We start from the raw sequence: 25367 nt of genomic DNA on the forward strand, positions 1-25367 counted from the left end.
TTTTATTACCTCTTCACACGTCTCTAGCACAGGGCAGACAACTTTTAAGAGATCTTTATCTTCCTTCTAGGCACTTCTTTTATGTATTAGTTTTATTCTATATGATCACAGTCTCTCCTAAATAAATGTTAAGATTTCTTTCTAAGTCTTGCCATTTTACACCATCCCAAACAGTATGAAAAGTTGAATAGTAATAATTTTTTATTGGTTTTTGTCTTTTGATGGGATCTCGTTATATGTAATCCAGATTTCCTCAATTTTGTCCGTTAAAAGGAATTGATAGGACAATGTTCCAATATGTTGAGACACAAGACAATAAAATGCTTGACTGTGTAACTGAATTAGTGTGTTGAATTGTATCACTCACCAGTTGATGTACATTTAAAACAGGTGTACTAAGTAGTTTTAAATAATTATTGATAATTCTCTGGTTCTTTTCTGATTATAGCGCTGGATAAAACAAGCCTTAGAAGAAGGGATGACTCAAACATCATCTGTACCCCAAGAGACTAGAACTCAGCACCTATACCAAAGCAACGAGAATAGTAGCTCTTCTAGTATCTGCAAAGACAATGCAGGTACGTATCTAAAACCTTTCTGAATATATGACCAATGATTGTTTCAGGTCTGCATAAAAAATTTCAGTATGAGTATTTCTGATACAAAAAGAAATGGCGTGTTTTCTAAATAGTTACTTTACATCTGTCTTTACAGAGGAAGAGAGAGATCTCAAGTCAGGGATCAGTTTTCCCAGGACGACAAAGAAGGACTAGACAGTGTACAGATAACAGCAGAAATGGTTATAAAAAAGGTTAGATACATTTAAAGTAGTAAGTTTAGGAAATTTATATTCATATTTATAAGATGGGGTGAGGGCAGGAAAGTGGTGGAACACTAATATTCAGCAAATAATTAAAATTCTGAGTGATTAAGTTGGGTGGGACATGGTTGAGGGAGCAGGGGATGAATGAAATAAGTGAGAAATTATTATCAATTGATTGTTTTCAAAGGGGCTTGTATAATTAGCATAAAATTTTTAAAAGAACAGCCGGGCACTGTGGCTCACACCTGTAATCCCAGCACTTTGGGAGGCCAAGGTGGGTGGATCACCTGAGGTCAGGAGTTCGAGACCAAGGTGGCCAACATGGTGAAACCCCATCTCTACCAAAAATGCAAAAATTAGCTGGGTGTGGTGGCAGGTGCCTGTAATCCCTCCCTAAACGGGAGGCTGAGGCAGTGGAGAATCACTTGAACCCGGGAGATGGAGGTTACAGTAAGCTGAGATTGTGCCACTGCGCTCCAGCCTGGGCGACAAGAACGAAACTCCGTCTCAAAAAAAAAAAAAAAAAAAAATTTTTTTAAGACAGCTTTAAATCTAAAGTCCTTGTGCATTTTTAAACTAGATGTCAATGAAAAATCATCTGGTCCATTGGTTTTGACAGTGACTTGCAAAGGATGTAATTGAAAGCACTTGTGATACCTTAATGTATTTTGTGACAATCTTTTTACCAGTTTCTCCTGCAAATATCAGCCTAATTGAAAAGTTCTTTGTGATTTTCATAACTTTGTCTCTAAATCAGTTTTTTAAATATTAGACAATCAAAATACCAAAGTAAATTAGATGCTAAAGCAACCTTTCAGGTTGCAACAAACAGAATATTTCAAATTTTCATTAAAAAACCCACTTCATGTTCCTGTTTACCAACTTGCTGAATAAACGTAATGAACTTGAATTTAATTAGATAAATTTTTAGTAGCAGATATTGCAACTAAAATCAGAACTTTTATTAAAGTTCTTATTTCATTTGGATTTTACTTCTTTTTAGATTTTATTTTGGAAAACGTGAATTGCCTTTTTTTCTTTTTTCTTTTTTTTTGAGATGGAGAATCAAGTGATTCTCCCTGCTTCAGCCTCCCGAGTAACTAGGATTACAGGCGCCCGCCACCTCACCCGGCAAATTTTTATATTTTGAGTAGAGACAGGGTTTTGCCATGTTGGCCAGGCTAGTCTCGAACTCCTGACCTCAGGTGATATGCCCACCTCGGCTTCCCAAAGTGCTGGGATTACAGGCATGAGCCACCATGCCTGGCTATAAATTGCCAGTTTTTTAATTATGGATTTAGTTTATTCTTCTGTCTCTAGATTAGATTATACCTCATAAGGGCCCGGCGTGGTGGCTCACGCCTGTAATCTCAGCACTTTGGGAGGCCGAGACGGGCGGATCACGAGGTCAGGAGATCGAGACCATCCTGGCTAACACAGTGAAACCCTGTCTCTACTAAAAATACAAAAAAATTAGCCGGGCGTGGTGGTGGGTGCCTGTAGTCCCAGCTTCTCGGGAGGCTGAGGCAGGAGAATGGCGTGTGAACCCGGGAGGTGGAGCTTGCAGTGAGCCAAGATCACGCCACTGCGCTCCAGCCTGGGTGACAAAGTGAGACTCCGTCTCAAAAAAAAAAAAAAAAGATTATACCTCATAAGTTACCACCTATATACCTCAGGATAATAAAATTCCATTTATCTGAAAGATAAATTATACTGTTTATTTAAAATATTTTCTTCTAGTATTCACCAAAAATTAGGGAGATTCAGTCAAATAAGAATAGTATAAAGAAATCTTGGTACCAGATTTGCATTTGTATTATTTCTTTTTTAACAGCTTTTAAGGTGTAGTAAGAATATAACTTAGCTGAAATAGACTATCATGTTTGTGTATCTATCTGGTGTGTGTGTTAATGCATGTTTATAGTTAAGGTTGGGAACAGGAGATTGTATAGCAGTTCACATCCTGACTAGCAAAGGATTATAGGAAAAGTGTCTTTGTTATCGCATACCCTGGTTGGAAGGAAATTAGGATTCCTAGTCACCAGCCTTTTTTGTTGTTGTTGAGCTTCTGCCCTAGTCTCACAGTGAGAAACATTCACAGGACACACCTTGCCCTTAAAAAGCAACGTAGGAAAATATGTGATTTTTAAAATCAAGCAGCAGTCAAATGCGCAAGTTATATTGCTACAAAATAGCGTAAATTCTGAGGAATTACTTTTATTTGTTGGCTCTCTTTTGTTTTTTTCAAGAATACCAAAGAGACATTAAGAAAGGGGAAAGGATTTCTATAATAGAAAGAATCAAACAGACCTGAAAACCAGCTGTCCCCTTTACTAACTATATGATGTTACTAAAAGTCTCTGAGGCTAAGCGTGGTGGCTCACACCTGTAATCCCAGCACTTTGGGAGGCCAAGGCAGGCGGATCATCTGAGGTCAGGAGTGCGAGACCAGCCTGGCCAACATGGTGAAACCCTGTCTCTACTAAAAATACAAAAATTAGCTGGGCCTGGTCACACACCTGTAATCCCAGCTATTTGGGAGGCTGAAGCAGGAGAATTGCTTGAACCTGGAGGTGGAGGTTGCAGTGAGGCGAGATTGCGCCACTGCACTCCAGCCTAGGTGACGGAGGGAGATTCTGTCTTTAAAAAAAAAAAAAAAGTCTCTGAGCCTCATGTGTAAAATGGGAATAGCAATACCTGCTTTATAGGGCCAACATTAGAATGAATAATGTATATAAAGTTCTCAGTATAGTATCAGGCCTGTAAGAGTAATTATTATATGGTCATTATTCTACACAGAATACTCTTTCTTGTAGAGTATTTGTGGATTAATAAATACATTAAAGATTCTGGCCAGGCGCAATGGCTCACGCCTGTAATCCCAGCACTTTGGGAGGCTGAGGCGGGCAGATCATGAGGTCAAAAGATTGAGACCATCCTGCCAACATGGTGAAACCCCGTCTCTACTAAAAATACAAAAAAAATTAGCTGGGCGTGGTGGCGTGCACCTGTAGTCCCAGCTACTCGGGAGGCTGAGGCAGGAGGATTGCTTGAACCTGGGAGGCGGAAGTTGCAGTGAACCAAGGTCATGCCACTGCACTCCAGCCTGACAATAGAGTGAGACTCTGTCTCAAAAAGAAAGAAAGAAAGGGAGGGAAGAAAGAAAAGAGAAAAGAAAAGAAGAAAGAAATACATTAAAGATTTTAAGTTCCTGAAAGCTGAAACTTTATAGAAATAAAAGTTATTATCAAAGTCGGGCAGGGGCATGATGTTCATTATTTGTAAATGATGTGGATCTATTCTTAAAAGAGCCTAAGTAATCAGTTGAAAAACTTAGAATTAATAATAAGAGTTTAGGCAAGGCGTGGTGGCTCACGCCTGTAATCCCAGCACTTTGGGAGGCCAAGATGGGTGGATCACGAGGTCAGGAGTTCGAGACCATCCTTGCTAACACAGTGAAACCCCATTGCTACTAAAAATACAAAAAATTAGCCGTGCGTGGTGGTGGGCACTTGTAGTCCCGCTACTTGGGAGGCTGAGGCAGGAGAATAGCATGAACCTAGGAGGCAGAGGTTGCAGTGAGCTGAGATCGTACCACTGCAATCCTGCCTGGGTGATAGAGTGAGACTCCATCTCAAAAAATATATATATACACTAATAATAATAATAGTAAGAGTTTATTAATATCACTGGATAGAAGAGTAAATATATAAAAAGTATAAATATATTTTTAAAAATCATTTATATACCAAGAAAGTAAATGAATACCAATTTTTTTGTTCCCAAACTTAACAAAACTAAGAAACTACCTAGGAATAACCTTAGTTGGGCATATGGAGTAAACTGTTACTGAGAAGTATTTTTAAAGTCTGAGGAAATGGAAATTTCTTTTTCTTTTTTTTCATGAATCATACATGAGCCTTTGATAAATTTCATGTTCATTGTGGAAAGAATATATATATGTGTATATATATCTTTCTCTCTCTCTCTCTCTCTGTCTTTATATAATTCCCATGAAACTGCCTTGTTTTTGGAATTTGATTAAATGATTCTGAAGTCTACCTTTAAAAAAAAAGAAAAAAATTGAAAAAATAATAACGAAGTACTTTCTCTTGAGGTGTAAGACTAGCTTCTAGTATGAAGCTAATAGTTAAATTTAGTATAATATTGATGCAAGAATGGATGTATATATGGAACAAAATACTCAGAACAGGCCTAAATATAAATGTAAAAATTGGTAAATTGTCGTGGAATTTTTACTTAGGAGATTGAAAAAGAATTAGATTCTAGCTGGACACGGTGGCATGTGCCTGTAACTCTCAACTACTTGGGAGGCTGAGGTAGGAGGATCACTCAAGCCCAGGAGTCAAGTTCAGCCTGGGCAACACAGCAAGACCTTGTCTTCAGAAGAACTAGGTCCTTTGCCAAAGAAAATTCTAGGCACATTCAAATATATATATTTTTTTAATTCAAACTTGGGCCTGGCATAGTGACTCTCACCTGCAATTTCCAGCTCTTTGGGATGCCAAGGCAGAAGGATCACTTGAGGCCAGGAATTTGAGACCAGCCTGGACAACAAAGAGAGACCCACATCTCTATACAAAAAATAAAAATTAGCCAGGCATGATGGTGTGTTGCCTGTAGCCTTAAGGTGGCTGAAGTAGGAGGATGGCTTGAGCCCAAGAATTTGAGGCTGCAGTGAGCTGTGATAATGCCTCTGTATTCCAGCCTGAATGACAGCAAGACATCTGTCTCTAAAAATAATAAAATAAATAATTCAAACTGTGTTAACCATGTTTTTGTGTCTATACTGCCTCTGTATTAATAGAGGATTAATACCTTGGGGAAAGGATTTGCAGTAAAACTGACAGGAGAGTAATATCCCTGCTAGCAATCTGATAAAATTTATCATGTGCATTAAAAATATTCATAATCCTTAACCTAGTAGTCGTTCATTTGTTCTGCTTGGTATCTTTCCTACAGAAATAGACAAAGAAACCAAAATTTATATATAAGGTTGGTGCAAAAGTAATTGCGGTTTTGGACCGTTAATTTTAAATCACTATAACTAGGCTCAGACACATCTTTATTAATCAAAATAGGAACCACTGCAATCAACACATTTTTGCCAATGAGAAATAAGTTAGTTTATTCCTGTAGCATAAAAATCCATTCTTCAGGATTTGACAAACTCTTGGAAAATATTTTCTGCATCCTGCTGGTTGTGGAAGCACCTTCCCTGTAAAAAGTTGTCAGATGCTTGAAGTGGTACTTGGTTGGCAAGAGGTCAGGTGAACATGGGTGAGACAAAACTCTGTAGTCAGAGTTGTTCAGCAGCTTCAAAAATTGAATGAATTGGTTATTAGAATAACTAATTCTTAGTTATTAACAATTGCAAAAACTATAGGTTAAAAATAATCTGAATTCCAACCCCAGGAGTGGTAGAATTTGTAATTTTATCTGCTTGTGCACATACTTGTAATGGAGTATCATATACTATTTATTGAAATTTTTATTTTCGATTCATTTTATCAAATTAAATCCCTCTACCCCCCAAAACAACATAGTACCACTTTTGAATTAGATTTGTGATCTTACCTAGCACCTTGAATTTGTAAGAATATTAAAAGAATAGCCAGGTGTGGTGGCTCACGCCTGTAATACCAGCACTTTGGGAGGCCGAGGTGGGCAGGTCACGAGGTCAGGAGATCGAGATTATCCGGGCTAATACGTGACTAAGGTTCCTTCTAGGAATGTAAGGATGAGTTAATATTTGAAAATTTAATATTTATTTGTTAGCAGGTCAAATGGGGGAGGAGAAGTCATAACACAGTGACTTTTATCAATTTAAAGGTAAAATAACATACTTACGATCTTTTAACATCTAGCTGAAAAAATTGCCAGTTGTCATGCATCATGAAAACTAGTTAAACATCAAAATAGGTTATCAAATTATCCTATTACCATTATTATTTAATATAGTGTGTAATTGTTAGCCAAAGTAATTATACCAATCCCCCCTTCCCCCCAAAAAAATCAACATAAGATATAAGTACTGGTAAAGAGGGTTAATGTGTTATCATGTACAAATACTATTTATCTACCTAGAGAATAAATTGAAAAACTGCTAGAGATTAATGGGGTAACTGGATAAAAAATAAGTATGTAAACTTTTTAAATGTTAATAACATTTAGATAACAAAAGGAGAGATGTTTTATTCATAGTAGTAAAAAAAAAGCTAAAGAACTCTGGAGAGTAAACTTAATTAGACATGTGGTATATATAGATGAAGAGGGACATAAATCAATATGTGAATAACAAAGATTATGCCATGTTCCTGGGTAAGAATGCTTCTCAAATTACTCCTGAATTTCATGTAACACTAATCAAAATCCTAACCTTTTTTTTTTCAATAGTATGAGCATGGTCATTGAATGACTTCTATAGTTCATTGCTAGAATAGCTAAAATATTTTGGAGAACTAGAATAGAATAACCGGAATTTCCCTAACAATTTTAATAAAAAGTATGCTGGTGTTGATTTGGTATTGGACAATAAGTGGAAAGAATAACATTCAGAAATAAACATTCAGAAGATAAGCCCAGTGTATGTAAGAATCTAATAAGATAAATATATTTCAAATTAATAGGGAAATTATAGTTATTCTGCAATTACAGAAGATTTTGGAAGAAGGTGCTGGCTATTTGTTATGGGGAAAGGACGGATTAATTGCTACCCCATACTTAAGTATGTTCTTTTTTCCTTTTTTATAATGGCAGTTTGTCAGTGTGAAATAAAATATTCTTTTTTAATTAAAATCTAAATTAAAAATTAAGCATGGAGATAAAAGGAAAATAGGCTGGCATTTTTACAGTGTCAGGGTGGGTTAGCAAAGACATGATATCAGAAGCAGAAAATAAAGTGGTCCGTTTGACTAAATAGAAACAAAACATATAGCAGAGACTTGTAAATAAAATTGAAGGCAATCAGTAAACTGGGAAAATACATTTGTAATTTTATTGACAAGGGGTCAACATTCTTACTATTTAAAGAGCCCTTACAGATGAAGAAAAAGACCCCAACACCCCAGTAGAATGCAGGCTGAAGAACATGAGCTAGCAGTTCTCACAGGACTAAATATAAACTACACATATATAGATATTCTTTTGATTTAATAAGCCTACATGTAGCCATTTGCTCTAATAGCAAAAAATGAAAAAAAAGTTGGTTAAATTTTGGTAATACTAATGTCACGCAGTCATTAAACCTGAACTGTAGATTTCTATTCATTGTCATAAAAAAAATGTCGACCATGTATTTCCAAGTGAAAATAGTTTTTGAGTAGTTTAGTTAAGGCAAGAGTCAGTGAAGCAATGTCTGGATAAAAATTTACCAGGATATTAGCATGCATTTATTTGTGGATATGATTTTCAGGTTGTGTATGTGTTTGTATAACCTTGGTAATTTTTTTGAGTAAAGGTTAAAAATAATAATAGGCCGGGCGCGGTGGCTCACACTTGTAATCCCAGCACTTTGGGAGGCCGAGGCGGGCGGATCACGAGGTCAGGAGATCGAGACCACGGTGAAACCCCGTCTCTACTAAAAATACAAAAAATTAGCCGGGTGTGGTGGCGGGCGCCTGTAGTCCCAGCTACTCGGAGAGGCTGAGGCAGGAGAATGGCGTGAACCTGGGAGGCGGAGCTTGCAGTGAGCCGAGATTGCACCACTGCACTCCAGCCTGGGTGACAGAGCGAGACTCCGTCTCAAAAAAAATAGTAATAATAATAATAATAATAATAAAAGTTGGATAGATTTGACCACATAAAATTTGGAAACTATATATGCAGGAAAAAGAGAAGAAGTAGGCAAATGACTTGGCCTTCTTTGGCCTGTAAACTTCTTAAGGACAGACATCAGGTCTCTTGTTGAATACAGTATCATAATAAGTACTCAGTAAATATATGTTGAGTGAATGCCATGTACATTGATTTGCACGTGGCAGATTTCACCTATATCTTATAACTTTTTTCTACAACTAACTTCATCACTTAACATAATTGACTTTGGTAGTTATAGTGTTGGACCTAGCAGTACAGAGATCTGAAAGATTCCATTGTTTAAGACCCTTGAAATATTAAATATATAAAAGTTATTCCGAATATAAGCCATGAATTACATGTTTGTTTCTGTTTTATACCTAGGCACTTTTTAAGAGGAGGGAAGAAAATTTAGTATCTGGAACAAAAGGAAGATGTGAATATACTTCCAATCTAGGAATATTAAAAATCCTGAGACATCAGAAAGGAAAAATATGCATCTTCAATAATTTTTTGCATTTATTCTTCCCTCTTCATCTAAACATCTACCCTAGTTTAGTGCCTCATAACTCTTTGTTAACTACTGTATTAACTCCAGATGGTTTCCCAGTTACTAGTCTCATACTGACCATTGTTTCCAGATAATCTTCCTGGCCCAAAAATTTTCCTTGAAGGCCTGGAATAAATGTCACTCCTTCCATCCACCAAGCCTTGGGGATATACTTTAACCTATTGATTAAGAATATAGATAGATGGGGCCAGGCGTGGTGGCTCACGCCTGTAATCCCAGCACTTTGGGAAGCCAAGGCGGGTGGATCACGAGATCAAGAGATCAAGACCATCCTGGCCAACATCCATCTCTACTAAAAATACAAAAAATTAGCCGGGTGTGGTAGCGGGCACCTGTAGTCCCAGCTACTCGGGAGGCTGAGGCAGGAGAATGGTGTGAACCCGGGAGGCAGAGCTTGCAGGGAGCTGATATCGCGCCACTGCACTCCAGCCTGGGTGACAGAGCAAGACTCCGTCTCAAAAATAATATAGATAGATGGGGCCAGGTGCAGTGCCTCACGCCTGTAATCCCAACACTTTGGGAGGCTCAGGTGGGTGGATCACTTGAGGTCAGGAATTCAAGACCAGCCTGGCCAACATGGTGAAACCCCGTCTCTACTAAAAATACAAAAATTAAGAATGTAGATATATGGGAGCAAGAATACCTGTTTTGTCTCTCTCCACACATCAAGTTTCTCACCTTTAATATGGGGATGATAATAATAGTGCTTGATTTATAGAGTTGTTAAAATTAGATATTTCACAATAAAGCACATGGCATAGTCCGTGGTATATAATAATAATTTAGAAAGTACAGCTTTTTTTTTTAACTAACGCATAGCAGTATGATCACCTTTCTTGATCATGCTAATACTAATATGTTCACTTTTTTTGTTGTGTTTTTTTGTTTTGTTTTGAGACAGTCTCCTCCCTCTGTCACCTAGGATAGAGTACAGTGGTGCAGTCTCAACACACTGCAACCTCTGCCTCCTGGGTTCAAGTGATTCTTGTGCCTCCACCTCCTGAGTAACTGGGACTACAGGCATCCACCACCGCTCCTGCTTAATCTTTTTTGTGTATTTAGTAGAGACAGAGTTTTGCTGTATTGGCCAGGCTGGTCTCAAACTCCTGGCTTGAGTGATCTGCCTCCCTCAGCCTCCCAAAGTGCTGGGATTATAGGCGTGAGCCACCACACCTGGCCCTCTTTCTATTTCTTACAAATTTTAAGCCTCTTGAAAGTAGAATGTATGATGACCATTTTTCCCTTCATACCTAGTTCAGTAATCCGTAGGTATTAAATATATATCCTTTTAACTGTAAATGAATAAAACTGTATTTTTATTCTGAGAATCAAGTGAGAAAGGTGCTTTGACCTAAATGGTCACTAAAATATTTAGTGTAGTAACTTGCTTTTTAAGTGGATCTAAGAAGTATAGAAAATAGGATTATTCTAGTCAAAAAAAAGAATGTTAACCTAATTTTTTAATGGTTGGGAGAAGTTTTTGTAGAAATCATTTCATGCTTTTTAGGTAGAAAGGGGGCTAGACATGGATCAGGGAATCATATAAGAATAGAAAGAGCTTCTGAAAAGGGACACAAATATATGAGATGGTGAAAGGAATTTGGATTTAGCATCCCAGTACTTGTAGTTGGTGATATAGCAGTTTAGTAGAGGGTAACTTTAACACAGTAACAAAGACTTTTCAGAAACTCAATGTAAAAGAAAGAACTTCAGCAGTGGCTCATGCCTGTAATCCCAACACTTGGGGAGTCCAAGGCGGGCAGATCACCTGAAGTCAGGAGTTCAAGACCAGCCTGGCAAACATGGTAAAACCCCATCTCTACTAAAAATACAAAAATTAGCCAGGTGTGGTGGTGCATGCCTGTAATCCCAGCTACTCAGGAGGCTGAGGCAGGTGAATTGCTTGAACCCGGGAGACGGAGGTTGCAGTGAGCCAAGTAAATGCCATTGCACTCCAGCCTTGGCGACAGAGCAAGACTCCGTCTCATAAATAAATAAATGAATAAATGAAAGAATTTTATATTTTGCACTGGTAGAAATTAAATTAGTGATCAGTCACATTCGATTTACCTGGAGTTTGGGAGATAGAATGTTTTCAGAGTTATTTTAAGTATGGTAATTAAAGAGTTTCTTTGGGATTTTGGTTTGATTGGAGGAGATAACTTAATGGGATGAGACAGAAAACAGTTAAGAGCCATTGTAGATTACAGATTAGTGCTTCACTGTAGAGCCTTAAATTAATCTGTGGTTTCAAACTCTCATCCAAGCTTTGTGTTTCACAGACTTGTTGAGCCCATTAAAGAAATGGAAGTCTCGCTATCTGATGGAGCAGAATGTCACCAAGTTACTTCGGCCTCTGTCTCCAGTCACACCACCCCCTCCCAATTCAGGCTCAAAGAGCCCCCAGCTGGCCACACCTGGCTCATCTCACCCAGGAGAAGAGGAGTGTCGAAATGGATACACCCTCATGTTTTCACCAGTTACATCTCTTACTACTGCTAGTCGCTGCAACACTCCTCTGCAGTTTGAGGTGATTTGGGTTTGGTTGCTGGGAGTGCTGGATATGAAAGTCATCATTTGTACCTTCTCATTTCAAATATAATACCATTCCAAATGTTTCTTTACTATCTTCCTTCCCCATCTCAGTAAGAGAATGGGAAACCTCAGGGTCATTGTGGCCTGTTACCTGGTAGCCTCTCATCTTGGCAGCCCCTATGCTTCCCAAAATAGGCATACTGCTACCACAGATCCCATTCGTGTATCTTTTGCATGCAGTCCATCAGTCTCCATAAGTTTAGGTGGTAAGCATGCTAGATCTCCATCGTTATCTTTACTGTATACTTTGGTCAAAATAGGCCTCTAGCTGCCTGTAGTATCTGTTAGTACCACCAGCCTGAGAGCACAGATGATACTGATTGATTTTGTCTTCGTTTCTAGGCCTTTAAATAAGTGAAGTGTCTTTTCCAGGTTGTTTGGTATTTTCATTGTGGCCTTAGTGAGCAGAGATTTAGAAAACATTGGGGTATGGCTTATGGTGAATGCAGGTTTTTTCCACTCCAGGTTACTTTCCCTCTTTGTTATAATGTCTTAGGAATCAGAAGTAGACAAGAGGCTAGCAACATGTATTCACGAGACAAATTTATTACCTTCACTGTTGGATTAAGTTAGAAATGTCTGCGTCAGCTGTTTCAAAAAGTAATTTTGAATCAATTTAGTGTTCAGGTTTGGGTGACAGCAGGTTTCAATAGAATCCATGTATACTTTTTTAAAACACTTCATCTATTGCATGTTACTTTGATTTGTAATTAAAATGGACACTGTCTCTTTTTTCCTTCTCAGAAAAATTTGTTCTGACCACTAAACACACTCTGCTGCTCTGCCCCCTTGTTTGCACTTCTCCAGATGTGTTTTTTGAGAAAGGTGAACGTTTTAACCAATCTTATGTTTCCTATTCAGCTTTTCCAAGTATGAGGATTCAGAATACTTAGCTTTTATGAGTAACTGAGAGGTAGCTAGCAACATTGAAAGCACTATGAAAGAACTATATTCTTTCTTACCCTAGACCTCTACTTTTGGAGCAGACCTCTTTCTGGGTGAGGAAAAAAACCTCCTGGTTACATATAAGTTATCTAGGGAAATTACTCTTTACCAGATTCGTTATGGAATTCTTTCAGCCAGATAATAAAGCAGCTGATTCAGGCCTTTCTAACTTGACTTTGTCTACTTGCAACTGACTTTGCAGTTCGCACCTAGAGCTTTATAGTAAGGTATCATGAGAGGAATTCTCCCTGGAGGGCATAAGATTATAGGAATAGAGTTTCATACTTTATCAATACAGGTTTTATTATAAATGTGGAATTATGAAAATTAGAAGGAGGCTGGGCGCAGTGGCTCACGTCTATAATCCCAGCACTTCTGGGAGGCCCAGGCGGGTGGATCATGAGGTCAGGAAATCGAGACCATCCTGGCTAACACGGTGAAACCCCGTCTCTACTAAAAATACAAAAAATTAGCCGGGCGTGGTAGCGGGCGCCTGTAGTCCCAGCTACTCGGGAGGCTGAGGCAGGAGAATGGCATGAACCCGGGAGGCGGAGCTTGCAGTGAGCCGAGATCGCGCCATTGCACTCCAGCCTGGGCAACAGAGCAAGACTCCGTCTCAAAAAAAAAAAAAAAAAGAAAATTAGAAGGTAAGTCACTTTGCAAAACAAGCGGGTCCAGCACTCAGTGCATTCCTTATCCCTTGTAGTATTTGGGATAACTATTAAACACTGCAAATATAAAGTGGTTTTGGGTTTTTTTTGTTTTGTTTTGTTTTTTACTTGGTGATCATTTTAATAATACAGTCCGTGCATAATGTTAGAATACCAGGAGGGAAGGAAAATATTAAATAGTAAAAGGTCCAAGGCATGGTTTCACTTGCAATTTAAGGAAATTTTACCTTTCTCATCAATAATAGAACAGATTTCACCACCCTGACCCATTCTAATCACCATTTTAATGGCCATACTCTTTGCTGTGTTCTAGTACAGAGAGGTGGGGAGGCTTTTTTGTAGCAAAGGCTGTGACACATTGTGAAATATCAAAAAGGTGTCACACATAAAGACCAGCTTAGGCTGGGCATGGTGGCTCACACCTGTAATTACAGTGCTTTGGAAAGGCTGAGGCAGGAGGATTGCTTGAGGCCAGGAGTTTGAGACCAGCCTGGGTAACATCGTGAGACCACATTTCTCCAAAAATAAAATACAAAACTTAGCCAGGTGCAGTGGCATACACCTGTAGTCCCAGCTACTTGGGAGGCTGAAGCAGGAAGATCACTTAAGACCAGGAGTTTAAGGCTGCAGTGAGCCATTATTGTGCCACTGCATGCCAGCCTGGGCAACAGTGAGATCTCATCTCTAAAAATAATTAAAAGACCAGCTTAGGCCAGGTACAGTGGCACACACCTGTAATCCCGGCTACTCGGGAGGCCAAGGCACAGGAATTGCTTGAGCCTGGGAGGTTGCAGTGAGCCAAGATTGAGCCACTGCATTCCAGCCTGGGCAACAGAGGGAGACTGTCTCTCAAAAAAAAAAAAAAAAAACCACCTTACCAGATTAGTTTGGGGAAGGATATTTTTGAAAAGGAAAAAAGCATTCAGGAAAATGGTAAGAAGTCTTAAGTGCTAAGGGGAAGAAGGTAAGAAGATAAACAGTGGAAGAGAATGAGGTCTTCAGGAGGGGAAAGCATCTAGAAAGAAGAGTGGAAGCAACATTGGGAGGGCAAGCTTAGTTAGCCTCTCCTTTCTACCAGAATAACCCTCCCCTCCTATTCTTGCCCTGAGAGCCATACTCCACCCGCCATTTCACACATATGTGCACATAGATGTACACCACCCACTCTCCATGCCAAGTAAAATTCACAGCCAAAACCCTGCTTTGCTGAAGCAGCCTCATTTCCCCTACCTCAGCATATGCCTGCCACCTAGGCCACAGTTATTCAGAGTCTACATTAGGCACCCTCTCCTTAACTCAGCCCTAGCACCCCTGAGTCATTGTCACACTACCACCATCACTCTCTTCACGTGTTCCCATTTACATCTTTTCATTAAGCACTCACTGTTCAGTCTCTGTTATGGGAGTGCTGCCTCACCTGAAAGTCCCAAGGTGAAGTCCTACCTCTGTAGGATGCAGGGACTTAAGTGTATACATACGTGCTTTGTCTGCTCTGTTGCCAAAAGTACAATGGATTTTACAAAATAACATTAATGGGGTGGCTCAGGTCTAATTATATTATGCCAAGAACCAACTCTAGCCTGTGAGCTAGGGATTCCATCAATCACATTTCCTATAACTGTCATTCAAGAAGAACTGGCCATCTCCCTAACCATGTCAGCCCCCAGCACACTAATGTCTCCCCCTGGATAGCACTGGGAGGGCCTGAGGCATATAAGAGAATAAAGAAATGTGACAAGCAGAAGAGGCATTGGGTGAAGGAACAAGGTCCATCTAAGGAGGAATAAGGGGTAGGGTGCCCCTCAATAACAAATACTATAGGTTGCTAAACTCTCATCTAAAATACAAAGATGTATAACACTAAAATTTCACCAGTCTAACTCTTTCCTTATATGTGCTTGAGATGTTTACTTACAGCATGAAACATTATAACCAATTTATCCTTAAATGCTTTCAAAGATACCAGGAAGCATTTTAACAAGTTATTCTGTCCATTGAGATGAGTTCTGCAGTTATATATTTCCCCTATGCATTCTTATTCAACTTCCCCGCCCCTGAAAAAAGTTGTGGCTAACATCTATGCTTGCTTTTATTTTTTGTTTGTTTTGTTTTGCTTCTTGACTTCGAGTAGATGAATAATAACAAGATGCTTTTCCCTCCTCTAGAACATATCCTCCCCTGAGAGTTCCCCTGCGCATAGGCCCGAGTCCCTGTCACCCGAGGTAGTTATCACACCATCTCAATCACACTTGGAGGCTGAGAGTGAGTGTTCATGAATGTGTTCCTGAGTGTGTGGGGAGGGCTGGGGATCTGAGTCAGTGGGGTGATGGGCTGGAGGGCGGCCACTCAGTCACAGTAAGTTGAATGAGTCTTCCTGTGTGACTGACTACACAGGACTGTCAATGTAGATGGAGGAAAATGAAGGTAGGGGTGTGTGTGTGTTTCTGTGTGTGTGTTGTGTGTGTGTTTGGTGGGGTTGGTTTTTGTTGTTTGGGGGAGGGGGTGGCTGGAGTTCTATTAAAGAATAGAATCTAGAAGTCAAGATGCTGATATGTGGTAGGAGCCTTGTTAAAGAAAGGCTAATAAATAAGGAAAGTTGAGTCAAAAGTTGATAAAAGCTGTTTTTTGAGTTGGGTGGTGACTTATGCCTTGTTTTAGGGTTAATCTAACAGCTCTGTAAAACCAGATGTTTTGGCCTTTGGTTGATAGATTGAGCAGCTTCTTCAGGAAGGGAAAGTCATTCTGTCTTTCAGCTTTCCTACATTTTCTCTGCAGCTCCTTACTGGGTACACAAGGAAACCAAGTGAGTCCCTGGCTTTCTGTCACAGGCCACCATTCTGCAATGGTTAGGATATGGTTGCTATACAAGTGTTATCTCTTAGGATATCAGTAGAGTGGTTTTCTCACAAACCCTACTGCTGTGGATATGTCAAACTCAGATTTTAGTGCTAGAGTTTCTATTATAAGCTTTCAGATGTAGTAACATTAACTCTGAATCTATTAATACATGGGACCTTTTTTCTCTAGAAGAGAAAGTTAGAGTCTCTCAGAAGTATTCAACTGAACTTTAACCCCACCCCCTTCCAATAAAAAATTAGGGCATAATTCAGTGACAGTCTACTAAGTTCTGAATCAGTGGTAGTTCATAGGTTAATGTGAAACTGAAAAAGGTTGTATTCCACTAGTATATTAGAGATTTTCTTGGTGTTTTGACTCTAGCTTGTTAGGAAAGTAAAGCTCTCTCTCCTCAGTTGTTAAAGATTCTAAGATAACATAATTTGAAGACTGATATGGTATGGTATCTGGTTTTCTGGTACCATTCTTTGTCGGTTAGCTGTAGTTGACCTGGTGTTGGAAGTTTGGAGGTTATGATAACCAAATAGTAGGTGGGGTTTATTTTTGGTACATTTCAGCATTTCAGAATCTGCAGTGATGAGCATTAGTGGTCTTGTGGTATGTTGACGTACATTAGAGGATAAAGAAAGAAGAATTGAGTGGCCAGAAAGTTGTATGAGAAACACAGCTTCTTTAACAGTGAAAGTGAGTGAAGAACTGGTTGGTTAACGTCTTTAATGCCATCCTCCTTTACTGAACCAGTAACTTAAATACTTGCCTTACCGTCTACCTTCTCCTTCCTCCACCTTTTTCCCTTCCCCCCACCTTCCATCAATATTAATTTAGAAATTGATAACCCCGGAAGCCAGTTATCTTAAGACACCAGTCTCACCTTTGTTTTGTGCATGGGGCTAAGGTAAATTCCTAATTATATCACTTGTCCCTTAGTGTAGTACAAGGTGACTCAGCAACCTGATGAAAGGCTAAGCAGGCAAAATAGTCACATTTAGCCAATTACCTAATTCTAACTTTCCCAGTATTTCCCATCCAGAAAGACTTGAAAGCAATTTTGGAAAGGCCGGGATTCTTTAGTACTCTGGCCTATGTACACTGTTGCTACGTGGGACTTTTACAGAATATAATGGCTTTATCTACTCTACTTCCATCCCTCTTATCTTTCCCTGTTCACCTGTGTCCCTCTCCCCTCCTTTCTGCCCTTTGACTTTTTCCTTTCTCCCCTACCCCATGTCTCCATTGATTTTTATTCTTTCAGCTTTGTCACCGAAAAGACCTGGATTTGGCAAAAGTAGGATACCTTGACTCCAACACTAACAGCTGTGCTGATAGACCTTCCCTACTCAACTCAGGTCATTCTGACCTGGCTCCTCATCCCTCCATCGGACCCACTTCTGAGACTGGTTTCCCAAGCAGAAGTGGAGATGGGCATCAGACCCTCGTGAGAAACTCAGACCAGGCATTTCGGACAGAGTTCAACTTGATGTATGCCTACTCCCCTTTGAACGCTATGCCTCGAGCAGATGGACTGTATCGAGGATCTCCTCTAGTGGGGGATAGGAAGCCTTTACATTTGGATGGGGGATATTGTTCCCCTGCAGAAGGATTTTCCAGCAGATATGAACATGGCTTAATGAAAGACCTCTCTCGTGGATCCTTGTCACCTGGTGGTGAAAGGGCCTGTGAAGGAGTCCCATCTGCCCCCCAGAACCCACCACAGAGGAAAAAAGTAAGTGTTTCATGTTATATCGGCGAACTTTTCAAGAATGTTAACCAAGTAATTTAGTAGATATTCATGAGTTTCTGCTATGTGTTCTGCACTACTCTCAGACAAGTGAGACATAGTCTCTGCCAAATCCAGTGAAAGACAGGCTGTTTTAGTACAACTTGGTGAGGATTGTAAATATTCAGCAAATGTAAATGCCTGTATGTGCCATACACTTGCTAGGCAATTGAGAGGTTAGAACAGTGAAAAAGAAATTTTACCTATTATTTAGTGTGTCCCAAGTTCAAGGCACTGTGTTAAGCTCTTTAAATGTGTTTTATCCTCACAGTAAGCCTATAAGATAGGCAGTTTTCCATTTTGCACATGAGCAAACTAAGGCAAATAAAGTAACTTTCCCGTGGTCACACAGCTAGTAGATGGAAGGACCAGGATACTGCCCAGTTTGAGAGAGAAGGCTGGAGTGAGAGGTGGCAGGTTACTGATTTAGCTGAATCTCAAACAGTAAGTAGGAGTCAGCCAACCAACAAATGAGGGTGAGGTATATTACAGTAGAGGGAGTAGAACAGGTAATTAGGTGGCACTCCGTTGGGCGGGCAGCAGGCACGCAGTATGGTGCAAACAGTTGGATGTTGTTGTATCAGGTGGAAGGCCGGGGGAGCCAGGAGGAAAGTGCAGAGTGCTGGGCTGAGCCAGGCCATAGAGAGCTTGCTAATGGGTTGGGACTCCACTTCTAAGTAATGCCTGATCTAGAAGTCACAAAGCCAAAAATGTGCTTTTGTATAAGTGGTTCTCAACTAGGGGTGTTTGGGAATGTGTAGGAGTGTTTTGAATTGTCCCAGTGACTTGCATTTATTGAGCAGGGCCAGGGATGCTGAATGTCCTGTGTAGGGGACAGTCCCATGTAATGGCCAAACATCTGTAGTATCCTCATTGAAATGAAACCTAGTGGTTTTTTATATTTTCATTATAATGATATTCATTACCAGAATTTATGAACTTCTTTCCAAAATTATTTCTAAAAAATGCATATGCAAAACTGTCTATATTTTTGTTACATTTGGACAGAAAAATGAGAACCCTAAGGGGATAGAAGGAGGAGGAAACATTGGCAGATAATTTGGATTAAGATAATAATTGATTTCGAAGATTGTTGCATGAACAGCATTGACTACCAGAAACAAACATGAAAACAATCTTTGGATTTCTGGTTTTATAATATTTACTATGTGCAAAAGTCATAGAAATCATGATATGTTATTTCAGAAACACTTCTGAAATTTATTGGGCACATTTAAGCATAAATTTAAGCATATGCCAAATTCTGTGCTGGATATTAAAGATAAAAAGCCAAATAAACTTGGCCTTTGCCCTCCTAGAACTTATAGTTTAGTCAGGGAACAATCAAGACATGGTAATAGGTTCTACGGCCTGTGTAAGCAGTGTGCCAGAACAACAAAGAGAAGGTGTACTAGGCAGGGCACGGATTATGGTGGGCAGGGTGGGATGGGGGGTCTGCTGTCAGGAAAGAACGAGCAAGTATTAGGGAGATGAAGGGGAAGTTAGGGAGAAGTTACCAAGTTGTTTTCTAGAGCTAGCTTGCTAAAATTATACACTGGAAATAATAATTTTCTCTCTTTTTACATTAATTACATCTATGTGTAAGACAGAAACAGTAATAAATTCCTATTTATATCTTGAAGAATTGAGCATATTTAAGTACCCTGGAGCATTGGCTTTTTCTTTCGTTTTGTTTTGTTTTTTTCCTTCTCTCTCTCCCTCTCTCTCTCCACCTCCCTCTCCCCACCTCACTCTCCTCACCTCCCTCTCCTCCATCTCCTTCTCCTCTCCCTGCTTCTCTCTCTTTCTCTCAAACAGCTAACTCTAGGGGTTCCCAAGGAGTACAGAACAGCCATCAGTCACCTGGGAGGCTTTTTAAACTATACAAGCTTCCAATTCTCCCTTCTCTAGGTACTCCCATTGTTGCAAATAACTATGATAGCATGCTTCTGTTACTGTGTAATGGTAACCTCACAAGTTTTTCTGAAGGCAGAAAAAAAGATGGTGGTCTAATTGGCAAACATTCTTTAGAAACTTGCCTCCTAGTTTATTCTCTTCCTCTTACCAATTTCCAGCTGTCTTAAATATGTAGCTGTGCTCAGATCTCTTTCATACCCCCCAAAAAAAGTTGTCAAGGTTGGTGTCTGCTTTGTTTGCGTGGCTTGGCTAGTGGTTTACTAAGGTACCATCTTTCCTTCTTTCCCTGTTGCTAGTGATCCACTAATGATATCTAGCTAGAGTACAGTTGTTTGTTTGTTTGTTTGTTTGTTTTTTCCTTTCTAGGTATCCCTGCTGGAGTACCGAAAACGGAAACAAGAAGCTAAGGAAAATTCTGCTGGTGGGGGAGGTGACTCTGCACAGAGCAAAAGCAAGTCTGCAGGAGCTGGGCAAGGCAGCAGTAACTCGGTTTCTGACACTGGTGCCCATGGTGTGCAGGGATCCTCAGCCCGAACTCCATCTTCCCCTCACAAAAAATTCTCCCCATCTCATTCCTCTATGTCCCATTTGGAGGCGGTAAGCCCATCAGATTCCAGAGGCACTTCTTCATCTCACTGCAGACCTCAAGAGAATATCAGCAGTAGGTGGTAAGTTTATATTTGATGTTTTATAGTTAAATTGGGGGTGGGGGGAGTATATATCTAAGATCATTCCCAGTTTTACCTCAAATCTATGGGAACACTTGATGGGAACATCTGAGACAGCCAGCCAACAGTACCATCTGTCCTGTTCAGCTGATTTAATAATGTCAGCTGCAACCCCCCAGCTTTGCAGAATTAAGAATTACCAACATGCCTGTGGAGCAGCACTTTGGATGACATGTAGTTATGGATGCAGATGAGCTCTTTTATTTGGTGGGCACTAACACTGCCTCTCCTATTTCTCATTTCACATGAAAGGTGAGTCAAGAATCCAGCCAAATTCCACATGAATTAACAACAGATGTCTCTCTTCCACACAGCTAGCATATACAGAGCAAAAAGACATTCTGAAAGGACTTGTCTGGTTTAGGGGAGACCACAAATTTAAAAATTAATAATACTGGTGGCAAATACTGAGGATCAAATGTGTGAAATAGAGAATGAAGCACAGGAGTTCAAGGATCTTGAACTGAAAAAAATAAGTCTGGGAAAGAACAGTCCTGGCTCAAATGTTTAATGTTCATTAATCTATGAAACCTTTATTAAACCACTACTATGTATCAGGCACATGATTTCCTAAAGGAGAAATTTTAACATTTTAAATGGGGGTTAAGGGAAGTTGACATCTGTAATCCACTTTTTCCTTGATTTCTTTTTCTTTAAAAGTGGTTGTTGTTGATGTTGTTTCTCTTTTGTGCCTGACATAGTTGGAGGCAGATGAAATACCTTGTTTTAAATTGGTTCTGAAGAAAGTAATGTTTAAGAGGATGTTTTAAGAAAATACACTGTGCACTTGGTTAGGGCTTCATTTGTTTTGGTTAAGTCCTGTGGCTTGAACTTGCACTGTGTTGCCTTTACAGGATGGTTCCCACATCAGTAGAACGACTCCGAGAAGGAGGGAGCATCCCCAAGGTCCTCCGAAGCAGTGTAAGGGTGGCCCAAAAGGGAGAGCCCTCTCCCACGTGGGAGACCAACATCACAGAGAAAGACTCAGGTGAGCCCATGGGCTTCTACTGCCACCACATTCAGGGACACATGAGCCAAGTCCTGTACAGTTCATGCCAAGTGCTGAGTTGAGGTGAGTCAGTTTCTGATGCAGTTGGGCTCTGCCATATGCTAGGTTCCAGCCCACTTATGCTCATTTGGTGTAAGATCTAGCATTGCTTGCTGTCTGTCTGCTCTTTTTTCCCCAAGGAATACCTTTCTGTAACTCATCTCTCCAAAGTCCTGGAAATCTACCTCGATGAAGGATGAAGAGAAAGAAGACGGGAATCAGATCAGGCATTTAGAACATAGCCCATAATTAACCACTCATTTTGCCCTTCTGGCATGCTGCACTCACCCAGTTTGTCACAAAGAGAGCAGCATGGGTTGGTGATGGCACTGGTGATTTAAATGAACAATGGCTCTTTCTTACTTATTCTAAGAAGCCAAGTTGATTTTTTTTTTATGTGTTACCTTCCAGACCCTGCAGATGGAGAAGGCCCAGAGACATTGAGCTCAGCACTCTCTAAAGGAGCAACAGTTTACAGCCCTTCCAGATACAGCTACCAGGTGAGATGAGAAATTGCTGATCTCTAGACATAGGAGTGTGTTCTGGGTCCCAAATTGTCCTGGTCATCCTTTGCCATTGAGATGCTGTCTTTGCATATAGTTTCAGCAGCCTTGGAAATAAGTCATCATCTGCTTGTCCTCAGGTAATAAATTATGCCAGAAAATGAATAAGGTGATCAAAGACAGACATTTTACTGCCTTTGGTTTCCTAAAAAGAATACATGGTTAAAAGATGAAGAAAAAAAAAAAACCTAGGGTATTACAAACGTTCACCAGCCATTTAAGGGACTTGTTCACCTCCTTATTCTTTTCCTCCCAACTTTGTCTAGCTCCTGCAGTGTGATAGTCCTCGGACAGAATCACAAAGCCTCCTTCAGCAGAGTTCCTCCCCCTTCAGAGGACATCCTACACAATCTCCAGGATACGGTTATCGAACTACTGCACTGAGACCTGGAAACCCCCCCTCTCACGGTTCTTCAGAATCATCCCTCTCTTCCACGTCCTATTCCAGCCCCGCCCACCCTGTGTCCACAGACTCCTTGGCCCCATTTACGGGGACACCAGGGTATTTTAGCAGCCAGCCACATTCTGGAAACAGCACTGGCAGCAATCTTCCAAGGAGGAGCTGCCCTTCTAGTGCTGCTAGCCCTACCCTGCAGGGACCCTCAGACTCGCCAACCTCAGATTCGGTTTCTCAGTCCAGCACAGGAACTCTGAGTTCCACCTCCTTTCCTCAGAACTCTAGGTCGTCATTGCCATCAGACTTACGGACTATCAGTCTGCCCAGTGCTGGGCAGTCAGCTGTCTACCAGGCCTCCAGGGTATCTGCAGTTTCCAATTCACAGCATTACCCACACCGTGGGAGTGGGGGTGTGCACCAGTACCGACTCCAGCCACTACAAGGGTCAGGAGTCAAGACTCAGACAGGACTTTCCTAGGGCTTCTGGATTTGGGCAAACAGAACTGAATGAGCCCATAGCTGCTTCCTTCCAGCTGCCTCTGGAACCTAGGCCGAGCATATTGCTGGGGAAGGGGGGGTACAAGGTGCCAGAGGATTGGGTCTGGTGGACAAGAAACAAGACTTGTGGTCACAGTTGGCCTCTGGCCTTGGAGAAAGATGTAAATCTTGTCTGAAGCAGAGACTATAAAGAAGTTTCTCCCTGCTGTCAAGGGTACATTGTTGACAAGCAAATGGTGTTTCGGTTAGTAACGGTTCTAAGTGCAATGAGTTGTGTTGAAGCCTCCGTCTCCCATCCTTGCCTGTAGCCTGTAGTCACTTGTGCAGTGAGGACATCTTTTTAAATTATAAAAAAAAAAAAAAAAGTTTTCAAAGGAAAAAAAGTTAAAAGAGCCAATCTCAAAGCCCCAAGCCATCTGAGTACTGTTAGGGTTTTATGCACTTAAGAAAAAAGGTAGGTATGTAAATGTTCATCCTAAGACAACCATTCCAAAAGCAGGTATCTGGCCAATGTGTGTCCACCAAGAATACTGTTTATCTTTGTCTTAAGATCACCAAGAAATAGGCAAGGATAGTAAAGCTTGGAACCTGCACCAACTGGAGGGTGCCTGGCTCTTTGAAGAAAAGCTTATGGTCAGCTCTTGATTATTCGGGAGCAGATTATTTGAGTAGATTGTCTGAGCCTCCAACTGTTACCATCCTACTCCCCCTTCCCAAGCTATTTCACAGCTCAGTAACCCATGAAGTAAGTAGACAAGAAAAAGAGGAATGAGACATGATATAGGCCAATTGCATTGCTACTTACCAGCTTTTGGCAATAAATTTCATTAGGAAGGATACCGAGTGGTTTGGGAATGCTTCGAATTTTATTTTTTCTACTCCCAATTAATCAGGAGTTGATGATCCCATGAGCAGGACCGCCTCCATGATTGGGGAGCATGCACTTGTGACTGCAGGGTAAGAGTGGGAAGATAGGTTTGTGGAGTGGCACCGACAGGACTGTGATTGTGTGTGGGCCTGCCCCACATTTCTTTGGGGGATGCTTATGTGAGAGTGGGCCCAGTGAAAGAGTTACCAAGCCACCCACACCCCTAACACTGTTCTGGATGAGAGACGAGAGCAGACCGGCTTCTCCCCATCAGTGCATTGTGCCTGTTGTACACCCCTGGAGGAGCCCTGGAGCCAGCCCAGGTGGGGTACACAATCTTTTTAAATTCCATATGGTTGCCAGCTTATTTCTTTCACTTGTTTACTGTAATATCTGGCGTGTTTTTATTTATCTAATTTTGTATTCAGTTATAACCATGGTAGGGGTAGTGAATATATGACAGGTGTAATCCCTGGTGCTGCAGTGGACCTTCTTTTCTTTTGGACAAGATAATACTGTGAGTTTCCCTCCTTCCTTCCCTCTAATTTGTTTTCCTTTTTCCCCCAGCCTCTTGCATCCCCTTCTTTTCTACCCTGTCCTACAACTATCATATGCACAGTCTTCTCTCTTTGTGTGTGACTGTTACAAAATTTCACTTTTCAAAATCGAAATCAGGTGTTTGCTCAAATGAGGGGAGATTTTTTTTTTTTTTTTTTTTTTTAAATGCTGAGATCTCAGCAGAGTACTTTTCTTTTTGTTGTTTCCCCCACAAACCCATCAGTCTGGGAGAGCATTGGGAGTGGAAATCATGTTGCCTGGGATGCTGGTTTCTTTGTATATTATATAAAACGTATGTAAATGTCTCTCCATTTGGGCTGGGGTTTGCATTCTCCCCTTGGCTATTTAACCGAGGGGAGAGGCCAGCGGGCAGGCGGCCCTCACCCTGCCTGGCACGTGCAGAGACCCCAGCCACTCTGTGTGGGCAGGGTGCTGTCAAGACCAGACCTCTTGGGGGGGTAGGGGCGGGGGGGTGGGGGGAACTCTTGGAAGGGAAGAAGTATCACTTCTTTCTCAAGTGGAGTGTTTACACCTTGCTGTAACATTTGAACTTTCACAAGAGATGTAATAATTTTGATAATAAAATTCTTAACCATAATAATCATAAAGTTGAGAACTTCTTTGTCCAATTTTGTGGCCCTGCCTTGCCTGGTTTTCCTAATGCCATTTTTATCTGAGGAGAATGTGCCCTTGGTGGAGTTGTTTTGCCCATCATAATGGGGCCAGGAATACTG

The 25367-nt window shown here is 40.6% G+C and overlaps 1 protein-coding gene across 21 annotated transcripts in view; it reads left to right on the plus strand.

The window, feature by feature from the left end:
• The window catches only part of SETD5 (SET domain containing 5), an 81002-nt gene extending 56299 nt beyond the window's left edge, over window positions 1-24703 (plus strand). For 16 of the 21 annotated variants that reach the window (XM_058437206.1, XM_058437213.1, XM_058437215.1 and 13 more), the window contains 8 exons: window positions 449-578; window positions 11495-11742; window positions 15589-15645; window positions 17532-18002; window positions 20340-20641; window positions 21556-21689; window positions 22161-22249; window positions 22579-24703. In XM_058437206.1, coding sequence (XP_058293189.1) covers window positions 449-578; window positions 11495-11742; window positions 15589-15645; window positions 17532-18002; window positions 20340-20641; window positions 21556-21689; window positions 22161-22249; window positions 22579-23187 — 2040 coding nt within the window. In that variant the 3' untranslated portion in view covers window positions 23188-24703. The remainder of the gene's footprint in view (window positions 1-448; window positions 579-11494; window positions 11743-15588; window positions 15646-17531; window positions 18003-20339; window positions 20642-21555; window positions 21690-22160; window positions 22250-22578) is intronic. The other 5 variants (XM_032149596.2, XM_058437214.1, XM_058437216.1 and 2 more) reach the window with 1 other exon arrangement.
• Window positions 24704-25367: the final 664 nt, after the last annotated feature.

This window comes from Hylobates moloch, unplaced genomic scaffold (genome assembly GCF_009828535.3).
Source record: "Hylobates moloch isolate HMO894 unplaced genomic scaffold, HMol_V3 SCAFFOLD_4, whole genome shotgun sequence".
Taxonomy (NCBI): Eukaryota; Metazoa; Chordata; class Mammalia; order Primates; family Hylobatidae; genus Hylobates; species Hylobates moloch.